The 11,587-nt window shown below is 40.2% G+C and overlaps 1 protein-coding gene across 4 annotated transcripts in view; it reads right to left on the bottom strand.

Annotated features, from left to right (window-relative positions):
- Positions 1–4,305: 4,305 nt before the first annotated feature.
- The window catches only part of LOC115140648 (rap guanine nucleotide exchange factor 1-like), a 48,167-nt gene continuing 40,885 nt past the window's right edge, over positions 4,306–11,587 (bottom strand). For 3 of the 4 annotated variants that reach the window (XM_065026511.1, XM_065026508.1, XM_065026510.1), the window contains 7 exons: positions 11,395–11,479; positions 11,206–11,300; positions 10,977–11,055; positions 10,752–10,853; positions 10,495–10,592; positions 10,211–10,339; positions 4,306–7,808 (listed from right to left, as the gene is read on the bottom strand). In XM_065026511.1, coding sequence (XP_064882583.1) covers positions 7,658–7,808; positions 10,211–10,339; positions 10,495–10,592; positions 10,752–10,853; positions 10,977–11,055; positions 11,206–11,300; positions 11,395–11,479 — 739 coding nt within the window. In that variant the 3' untranslated portion in view covers positions 4,306–7,657. Of the gene's footprint in view, positions 7,832–10,210; positions 10,340–10,494; positions 10,593–10,751; positions 10,854–10,976; positions 11,056–11,205; positions 11,301–11,394; positions 11,480–11,587 lie in introns of all 4 variants that reach the window. The other variant, XM_065026509.1, reaches the window with a different exon arrangement.

The raw sequence follows: 11,587 nt of genomic DNA, 5'->3' as shown, positions 1-11,587 counted from the left end.
GGTAATAGGGGAACCGCATGTTTTTTAAATTTTTTTATTTAACATGTCCCAGATTGTGCGGGGTAGTTACATAGTTTGGCCCTTTGTCCCGCAACCAAACACTCAAGACGCTTTCAGTCAGACTTCATATTCATTTGATGATTATTTACATTCCAACCTATTTAGTTTGCAATCACGTTGCGCTTATGACAGCTATGCAACTCAGTGGCCAGTAGTGATGGGTCGTTCGCGAAAGAGTCGGCTCTAAGTTGAACGTTGGGAGCCGGCTCGCATATCAGAAGAGCCTAATCTATTTATACAAATATTTTAAATAAATTAATGATTATTCCATTTTTTAAATGAATAGAATTAACTAATTCAACGAACGAAAAATAAATAAAAATAATATAGGTCTAAATGCTCAAATGTACACATTTGTTCTGACTGTCTGCTCAGACTAACAGCCTCACCTGTTGTTCCTGTCAATCAGACACGCAGTGTCAACCAATGAACCAAAGATGCGTGAGGGAGGGCTGAGCCAACTCCCTCACAGTCACACACTTTGCAGCTGAGGAGAGAGAGGAAGGATAGCTGTGAAAACAACAGCAACGCAGTCTCTCTTCTATGTACCAGTTTATGGCAAAGTCTATGTTCATAGCAAAACAAGGCCACATTGATATTGCAATGGCTAAAAGGATTGCCACCAATTTCCAGCCGTGGAGGACAGAGGTTTTAGAAATTATAGCAATAGTCTATGTATAAAATTTCAAGTAGGAAAACCCTTTTAAAATCACTTATTCCACAACTGTAGACTGAGAGCACATAGGCTTAAGTGTGGGAAAGAGTCCAAAAAGCTACTGCAGTTTGCCTTACCACTGACTGCTGGACATCAAGCCCTCAGCAGTCCAATCCCTGTACCTTTTGCGGAATATCAGTCTGTCCCTGATGTTTTTCCTGGAGAGAAGAGGCTTCTTTGCTGCCCTTCTTGACACCAGGCGTCTTCGCCTCACTGTGCGTGCAGATGCACTCACACTTGCTGCCATTCCTGAACAAGCGCTGTACTGGTGGTGCCCCAATCCCGCAGCTGAACCCTTCATCACAACAATTGAACCACTTTCCTTGAAATTCTTGATGATCCGATAAATGGTTGATTTAGGTGCAATCTTACTGGCAGCAATATCCTTGCCTGTGAAGCCCTTTTTGTGCAAAGCAATGATGACGGCATGTGTTTCCTTGCAGGTAACCATGGCTGACAGAGGAAGAACAATGATTTCAAGCACCACCCTCCTTTTGAAGCTCTCAGTCTGTTATTTGAACTCAATCAGCATGACAGAGTGATCTCCAGCCTTGTCCTCATCAACACTCACACCTATGTTAACGAGAGAATCACTGACATGATGTCAGCTGGTCCTTTTGTGGCAGGGCTAAAATGCAGTGGAATTTTTTTGGGGGGGATTCAGTTAATTTGCATGGCAAAGAGGGACTTTGCAATTCATCTGATCACTCTTCATAACATTCTGGAGTATATACAAATTGCCATCATACAAACAGAGGCAGCAGACTTTGTTAAAATTAATATTTGTGTCATTCTCAAAACTTTAGGCCACGACTGTACAGTATATATATTTTTCACTTTAGTTTATTTAGTAAATATTTTCTTAACTCTATTTCTTGAACTGCATTGTTTAAGGGCTTGTAAGTAAGCATTTCAAGGTAAAGTCTGCACCTGTTGTATTCAGGCGCATGTGACAAATCAAATTTGATTTGTTCAAGTAGGCTATCCATCCTCATTTTTAAAGATCGCCCTACATCCGACTACCAAAGACACACTCCAGGCCTGCGTAAGCACAGTGCAATGGAACGGAATAAATGAATTACATCATCATGCTTCTGACCCGATCCTATTTAAAACAAGTTGTTCTGTTTTTATTAGAATTATATAATACATTTTTTAGACCTTATCAAACCCTAGTGGATTTAATCTTAATTATTGACTGTTTGGCATGTCCATGTTCAGAACGCAATTTACAGCAGGCCTAGCCGCTATATCAGTGTGAATGTTATAGCCTGTTTAACAATGCATTTCTGTATTGAAGCAATGCAATTAGAACAAATGTGAACTGCAAACATTTAACATATTTAGCAAATATGGGGCAGACTATATAACGAACTAGGCTATAAACTGAATAACATTCAAAGTGAAGTTGATGACAACATAATACATAAAATACCATAAATACACAACTTGAAGCAACCACATATTTAGCCATGGAGCACGTTCTGATTGGTCAAGCCTTGACAAAGCCACAACTTATTTATTCATCGAAACCCAGCCCTTTCGCGCCACCGCCAGCTACTGCACCCATAATTCCAGTTGTGAAAATAGCAACAATATTGGACACCCCGAATCTCTAACGCTACTGCCAGCTCTAGAGGGTGCAATCAATTCAAGACTCAAAAAGCTCACTTCAATGAAGTGAGTAGAAAAATGGTCCAATGTAGCAGAACAGATTATTTCCCCCGATGTTCCGACTGAGCTTCTGACTGTCATATTTAAGGCCGATTAGAAATACAGTACCAGTTAAAAGTTTGGACACACCTACTCATTCCAGGGTTTTTCTTTATTTTTAATATTTTCTACATGGTAGAGTAATAGTTAAGACATCAAAACTATGAAATAACACATATGGAATTATGTAGTAACCCAAAAAAAGTGTTAAACAAATCAAAATATATTTTATATTTGAGATTCTTCAAAGTAGCTACCCTTTGCCTTGATGACAGCTTTGCACAGCCTTGGCATTCTCTCAAGCAGCTTCAGCTTAGTCACCTGGAATGCATTTCAATTAACAGGTGTGCCTTGTTAAAAGTTCATTTGTGGAATTTCTTTCCTTCTTAATGTGTTTGAGCCAATCAGTTGTGTTGTGACAAGGTAAGGGTGGTATAGAGAAGATAGCCCTATTTGGTAAAAGACCAAGTCCATATTATGGCAAGAACAGCTCAAAAAAGCAAAGAGAAATGACAGTCCATCAGTATTCTCCTTGGACAAATAGCCCTGACACAGCCTGGAGGTGTGTTGGGTCAATATCCCGTTGAAAAACAAAATGATAGTCCCACTAAGTGCAACCCAGATGGGATGATGTATCCCTGCAGAATGCTGTGGTAGCCATGCAGGTTAAGAAGACATGAAGGTCAGTCAATCGGGACAATTTCAAGAACTTTTAAAGTTTCTTCAAGTGCAGTCGCAAAAACCATCAAATGCTATGATGAAACTGGCTCTCTCATAAGCAGAGGATAAGTTCATTAGTTAATTGCACCTCAGACTGCAGCCCAAATAAATGCTTCACAGAGTTCAAGTAAGACATCTCAACACCAACTTTTCAGAGGAGACTGCGTGAATCAGGCCTTCATGGTTGAATTTCTGCAAAGAAACCACTACTAAAAGGACACCAATAAGAAGAGACTTGCTTAGGCCAAGAAACACAAGCAATGGACAGATCGGTGGAAATCTGTCCTTTGGTCTGATAATTCCAAATTTGAGATGTTTGGTTCCAACCGCTGTCTTTGTGAGATGCAGAGTAGGTGAATGGATGATCTCCGCATTCGTGGTTCCCACTGTGAAGATTGGAGGTGTGATGGTGCTTTGCTGGTGACAACGTCTGTGATTTATTTAGAATTCAAGGCATATTTAACCAGCATGGCTACCACAGCATTCTGCAGCGATACATCATCCCATCTGGTTTGGGCTAAGTGGGACTATCATTAGTTGTCAACAGGACAATGACCCAACATACCTCCAGGCTGTGTAAGGGCTATTTGACCAAGAAGGAGAGTGATGGATTGCTGCATCAGAAGACATGGCCTCCACAATCCCCTGTCCTCAACCCAATTGAGATGGTTTGGGATGAGTTGGACCGTAGAGTGAAGGAAAAGCAGCCAAGACTGTTGGAAAAGCATTCCCGATGATGCTGGTTGAGAGAATGCCAAGAGTGTGCAAAGCTGTCATTAAGGCAAAGGGTGGCTACTTTGAATAATCTCAAATATATATATTTTGATTTGTTTAACACTTTTTTGGTTACTACATGATTCCATATGTGTTATTTCATAGTTTTGACATCTTCACTATTATTCTACAATGAGAAAATAGTCAAGTAAAGAAACTCTTGAATGAGTAAGTGTGTCTGAACTTTTGACTGGGACTGTATGTTTTTTTCATAAGGAAAACCTCCATGGACCCTCCATTCATTCTATGCTTACTTGATAACATGCAAGTGCAGACTGCATGGTATGACTGTGGCGGGGAGAAGAAATAATACCAACAGAGCATGAAGATATACTGCAGGTTTTATTTATTTGCACAGGGATTTGTGTGGTCTGGTAGGGTTGATTACATCAAGGGATAATGGTGCTAATGTGCCATCTTGATTTTGCGATACACACTGATGAAAAATATCAAACGCAACATGAAACAATTTCAAAAAGATTTTACAGAGTTACAGTTTAAATAAGGAAAGCAGACAATTGGCCTCAGATACCTTAACAAAATAGGTAGGGGCGTTGATCAGAAAACCAGTTAATACTTGGTGTGCAGCGAGGCACATCTCCTTTGCATAGAGTTGATCAGGCTGTTGCTTGTGGCCTGTGGAATGTTGTCCCACTCAATGGCTGTGCGAAGTTACTGGATATTGGCGGGAACTGGAAAACATTGTCATAAACTGATCCAGAGCATCTCAAATGTGCTCAATGGGTGACATATCTGGTGAGTATGCAGGCCATGGAAGAACTGGGACATTTTTAGCTTCCAGGAATTGTGTACGGATCCTTGCGACACGTGGCCGTGCATTATGTTGAAACATGATGGCAGACGATGAAAGGCACGACAATGGGTCTCAGGGTCTTGTCACGGTATCTCTATGCATTGAAATTGCCATTGATAAAATGCAATTGTGTTCCTTGTCCGTAGCTTATACCTGCCCATACCATAACCCCACCGCCACCATGGGGCACTCTGTTCACAACCGCTCGCCCAGACAACGCCATCTGCCCGGTACAGTTGAAACGGGGATGCATCCATGAAGAGCACGCTTCTCCAACATTGCTAGTGGCCATTGAAGGTGAGCATTTGTCTACTGAAATTGGTTATGACGCCAAACTGCAGTCAGGACAAGACCCTGGTGAGGATGACGAGCACACAGGTGAGCTTCCCTGGGACGGTTTATGGTTGTGCAAACCTACAGTTTCATCAGCTGTCTACTGGTTGGTCTCAGATGATCCCGCAGGTGAAGAAGCTGGATGTGGAGGTCCTGGGCTGACGTGGCTGCACATGGTCTGCGGTTGTGAGTCCGGTTGGAAGTACTGCCAAATTCTCTAAAACAACATTGTGGCTTGTGGTAGAGAAATGAATATTAAATTCTGGCAACAGCTCTGGTGGACATTCCTGCAGTCAGTATGCCAATTGCACGCTCCCTCAATCGTGAACCATCTGTGGCGACAAAACTGTACATTTTAGAGTGGCCTTTTATTGTCCCTAACACAAGGTACACCTGTGTAATGATCATGCCGTTTAATCAGCTCTTGATTTACCACACATATCAGGTAGATGGATCATCTTGGCAAAGGAGAAATGCTCACTAAAAGGGATGTAAACAAATGTGTGCACAAAGTTTGAGAGAAATAAGCTTTTTTTGCGTATGGAAAATTTCTGGGATCTTTTATTTCAGCTCATGAAACCAACACTTTACATGTTGCGTTTATATTTTTGTTCTGTATAAAAGGCCTTCATTCACCATCCAGATTAAACAGTAGAGGGATGGTGACCAGGTCCACTTCTGATTGCTGTAATGTTTCTAATGTTCACTGCTATGACACATACATCACATCACTTTTTTTGTTCATTTGATTTTTAAGTGCAAGTACAGTGGAGTCTGGAATTATTGGATCCCTTGATAAAGATATGCAAAAAAGACTGTAAAAATGCAAAAATAAATATTATTTTATACTAATACAATTTTTCGGAGAAAGATTGTTTAAAATAAATTAAATAAATTAAAAAAGAATAAAATGTATTGGATCCCGTTTTCAATTCTCCAGCAACCCTCCCCTAGCCAGGATAACGACAAAGCCTTTTTCTAAAATGTTTTATGAGATTGGAGAACACATTCGGAGGGATCTTAGATTATTCCTCCATACAGAATGTTTCCAGATGCTTGATATCCTTCATCTGTGCTTATAGACTGTCCCCTTCAATTCAAGCCACAGGTTTTCAATGAGGTTCAAAATGTTGATTTTGTGGTCAATTAACCATTTTTGGGGGATGATTTTTTAACATATGCTTTGGGGTTATTGTTTTGCTGGAAGATTCACCCGTGGAAAAGTTTCAGCCTTCTGGCAGAGGCAACCAGGTTTTTTGGCTAAAATGTCCTGGTACTTGGTAAAGTTAATGACGCCGTTGACCTTAACAAGGTCGTCGGGACTAGTGGAAGCAAAATAGCCCCGTGTCATTAAAAAAATACACCACCATATCTTACAGTAGGGATGAGGGTTTTTTCTGCATATGCATTGCTCTTTTGCCCAAGGAGCTCTATTTTCGTGTCCTATGACCATAGCTCTGGCTCCAATCCAAGTGCCAATGCCGTTTAGCAAACTCCTGGCGCTGCTATGGTCAGATGACATGAAAATAGAGCTAATTGGCCATGCACATCAATGGTGAGTTTGGCTTTCAAAAGAAAAATGCATAGACACTACTGTAAAATATGGTGGTAGATCTTTGATGTTATGGGGCTATTATGCTTCCACTGGTCCTGGAGCCCATGTTAAAGGTCAATGGCATTACCAAGTACCAGGACAATTTATACACAATATATTTATTTACAATATAGTTCAGCATTTGTATTGTTTATTTTATACAGTCTCCTTTGCTCATCTTTATCAAGGGATCCAATAAATCCGGACCCCAGTGTATATGAACTTCATGTATCACTTCCCCGCATTTCTGAAGTATAATTTTCACATCCTTTTAAAGAACAAAACAAAAACTGCATTGCATCAGTCAGACAGTATCATACATACAACACATCCTTGAAAAAACCCATGTTTTTTTAATGACAAAATGACGTCTTATGTGCACCAGTAATATATATTTTCCCACCAGTCTAGAAGCAGACCCAGGTGATTTGAGTGTCTTTGCGCAAAGTTCTGCACCACCCATAGCAGTTCTCTGCCATGTCAGGCGATACAGCGTCACAGTTTGTGGCAGCAAAAAAAGGGGCCTGGAGTCCCGTATAAAAAAAGTCTAAACTGAGTGACATTGGGCAGTGTTTCCCAAGGCCCACATCAGTATGATAAGGTTTTAGTCAGGGCAATGCCTTGGGTTGTGAGAGGACAGCCCCTAGCGTATCCTGTAATGCTTGGACCATACCCATAATATGGCATCGGGTGGATGAGGTTGGTGTCAAAGGTGAACATGAGCAATCTTTTTGCGAGCCTTCCAACACTGCACAGTGTCTCTCTCACTGGCTTTACTCACACACAGACAGAGAATCCCAAATCTGAGAGGTCCAGTAAAAAACATAAAATCATCCAGTCTTTTAGCTGCCTTCACAGTTCTACTTGTTTGTAGTCTCCTGTAATTCCATGATTTTGTAAAAGACCAAAAGGTCCAATACAGCGGGACAAGTTCCTATGTCTTCTCTTCGCGCTCTGTTTTGCGCCGCGTAATGTTCCGAGGTTTGATCTTTAGAGACAGCTCCCACAGAGCCTCCTCTGCCAGGTGGTCGCTGAAGTCATTGAAAAAGGAGACGATGTCGTCGTTGTGTTTCAGATCATAATGCCTGGGAGAGAGGGAAAACACCATCTAAACATTGCAAAGGTGGGAAAAGTCAAAGGAAAATTATCATACAATTCCAAAACATTTTTCAGGGGAGAAAGAAAAGTGCATTGAACATAAAGTTGTATGACAGCAACGGACAGATTGGCCACCAGACCTGGGCAGAAAATAGTTATATTTTGTAGTTTATTTGAAAATATCAACTTTTCAAATACTTAAGGTAGTCAGTTTCAACTATTTTCTTGGATTTTCAAATAAATACAGGTCTCAGAAAACTAAATATTTGAAGGTATTTGTATATAAATATATTTATTTGATGGCTGACAAATATTTGATGAACAACAAAATACTACAAGTTAGTTGAATTAGTCTAAATATATGATCATAAGCACATTGTTTGAGGGCTCTTAGATATGAATCTTAATATAGCCTATAGACTAGAATTATAATAATCTCAACAATAAGAGTAGATCACCTTTGCAGCTTCAAAATTACTAACAAATATATTTTCATAAAGAGTGATACATAAGTAGCACTTGTTATCAAGTTATAATGCATGTGTAGTAACTCTGTGATTATTACAATAGCAACATTGTTATTACATAGGACTTTGGAAATTGCTTTATAATTGAATAATAATGGAGTGGAACAAGTGGAATAAGGAACAGTTACATTTCCTGTGTACAGAAGAAACAAAAACTCAGCTCATTGCTATGCAATTAAAATGCAATTACCAAAGTATCATGTAACATGATAGTAAAATGTTGCTCCAAAAGTAAGTACAGTTTTATTACACAGGCACAAGAACAGTTTAAATGTTAAGTGTTACTGAGAATGCGAACTGTAACAAAATATGGTTATTAAGTGTCGAAAGGAAACAAAATATCCCAAAACTTCCTTATTGAATCAACGACAGTCAAGGTAGATGGGAAATCCCTTTAAAGATGGTGTAGTGTGTGTGTTTGAAACAAGAATACTTACCCTCAGATGGACAAAAAGGTTCAAACTTTTTTTTGCTAAGCATCCAACTTGCTGTTTGCAAATGGCTTTTAATTATAAAATGAATTGCTGCTTTCAACCTTTTCAGTGGCGTGTTCAAAGAGAGCGTCACAACTTATTTAAACTTATCTGTATAAAATATAATTGGTCAATTGGTTTGACTTGATTACGTACACATTGGGCAATGGACATTCAGGAGAATGGACATTCAGAAATGTATTGTGTAGATGAAATATGACTGTCAGATAAACTGGAATAGTTTAGGAGATTGTGCCCTCTATTAATTCTATTTCTTTCTTCTTAGCGATAGGGGGCAGTATTTTCACATCCTGAAGTAAAGTAAACTGCCCAAAGTAAACTGCCTGTACCTCAGGCCCAGAAGCTAGGATATGCATATAATTGGTAGATTTGGATAGAACACATGCCAACGTTTCCAAAACCGATAAAATAACGGTTAAATAACTGATTTGGCAGGCAAAACCCAGAGGTCAAACCATCCAAGGGGGATTTTTTTATAGGTCATAATATTTCCCATTGGTTATCTATTGAAAACCCTATTTAATTTATTTAGGAACCTGGTTGCAGTTCCTATGGCTTCCACTAGATGTCAACAGTCTTTAGAAATTGGTTGATGCTTTTCTTTTGAGAAATTAAGAAGTACGGCTGTTCTTTGTAAGTGTCACTCCAGATGGATTCTACATTTTGGGGATATAAAGAAGGACAATATCAAACAAAAGGACCATTTGTGATGTTTCTGGGACATTTTGGTGTGCCAACAGAAGAAGATCTTCAAAGGTAAGGCATTTATTATATTGTTATTTCTGACTTTTGTGTAGCCACCTGCCTGGTTGAAAATTATTCTCATGTGTTTGTATGCAGGGCGCTGTCCTCAGATAATCGCATGGTCTGCTTTTGCCATAAAGCCTTTTTGAAATCTGACACTGCGGCTGGATTAACAAGAAGTTAAGCTTTATTTTGATGTATTACACTTATATTTTCATGAATCTTGAATATTGATATTTCTGTAGTTTGAATTTGGCGCTCTGCAATTTCACTGGATGTTGTCAAATCGATCCCGCTAATGGGATTGGCTCGGGAAGGGATCACTAATAGGTTAACATGCCGTTCCAGATACAGCCCTGTCATTAGTTGAAAGCAGCCAATCCAACAGTTTCAGAAAAGTAGTCACTTCCTGAGATCTGTTTTCAAATAGTTTTGAAAAGTAGTTACTTCCTGAGATCTGTATACAAATAGTTTGAAAATGTAATACTTTTTGGGGATCTGTATTCAAATAGTTGTAGTCACCTCCAAAGTAAATATTTGTTCCCCTGGAAAAAAAGTATTACTTTCTACAAGGAATAGTTCAAAATAGAGTTCTCCCAGATCTGTTGGCCACTATATACGTACACTTGCTGGAAGCGCCTCATGCTGTCCAGGATATTGAACTGCTGCCAGCGCTTTGAGAAGTTGACCTTCCCGTTGATGAGGTCGGGGTTGCCCAGATGGACAAAGGTTAAGTCCTGGAGGATAAGTCCCCTATGTGTCGTGTGGGAAATAACCAAAACAAGAAACAGTCAGTACAATAAAGACGAGAAATACACAGTAAGCAATACATATCGGAGACGTGCAAATACATGTGTCACTTGTGACAACAAAGTGCATACACCTTGCAACCCAGCAGTTTGACTTACAGATATGGTATACATGGGGGCTCCACGTCGGCCAGTGCCGCTCGGTAGGCCCGGAACGACGAGGAGCTGTCTATCAACGTGCAGTATTCCTCTAGGCCCTGTAAACAGAACAGAACAGTGACAGCCATGTTAACCTCAAACACAACACATGTAGAGATTTCATCTAAGAATAAAGTGCTGCGAAGGAAAGATTAACAATTAACCAAAGGTTTCAGAGCAATCTTTGGACATCTATTAGACAACACAGTCCAACTTGCCTCGGAGGTCGTTTTCTGCCATTCCAGTCTTCGGATGGGAGCCGAATCCAAGGCAGATAATATTGCCAAATACGAGTTGAAATTATTTAGCTTCCGTAAGTGCTGCAAGACAGTGAAGGGAAACCACCTTAAAACGCACTTGAGAATGTGTTGCTTTATTCAACAAACCCTCCCCAATACCACTGTTTGCCCATTCTTAAGTATCCACATTTCAAACAGGTATACCTTCATTATTTTGATGAATTTAAGGAGGAGCTTTTCTCGGTCCTGGGCTTTCTCCTGCAGAATGATTATGGAGCGTACCCTGAGGGAGACACGAAGGAGGAGAGATGCATCAGTTTGTCATCACGTTCTCCAGACCTGGCTGCTTTCCTCTCGGAGAGGGCAGTGAAGTGCTGCAGGGACGAAGAGAAGCACTGTGGTGACTAAGTTAAGATTTGGGGCTCAGGCTTACCAGTAGGACATGTTGTTAAAGTGCTCTGTGAATTGTGTGAGGTTAGGACTCTTTTCCTCGTTCTGCTCCTTAGCCCAAAGCAACACCTCAGGGATCTGTGTAGAGGGAGACAGAGTGACGCGAATAAGGACTTTTTTTTAGAGAGGGGCAGCATATGCAAGAGGAGAAGGACATGCTTGGATGAGTTACCTCAATTTTGTAGAAGAGCTCCGCGTCCAGGAGAGTTAGCTGGTCAGCAATCTCGTGACTGCGGAAATCATGCAGGGTCCCCGGTCTAAAGACGACAACGAAAAAAGTAAATATGGCCAGAGTTCGAACTAGACACTGTGATACATTAATGTTCAGAAAGCAACAAAGAATTCTGTTACTGTTGCGGCGCCGA

Source organism: Oncorhynchus nerka, linkage group LG13, assembly GCF_034236695.1.
Source record: "Oncorhynchus nerka isolate Pitt River linkage group LG13, Oner_Uvic_2.0, whole genome shotgun sequence".
Taxonomy (NCBI): Eukaryota; Metazoa; Chordata; class Actinopteri; order Salmoniformes; family Salmonidae; genus Oncorhynchus; species Oncorhynchus nerka.
The sequence above is the reverse complement of the archived record's forward strand: the minus strand, read 5'-3'. Positions and strand labels throughout refer to the sequence as shown.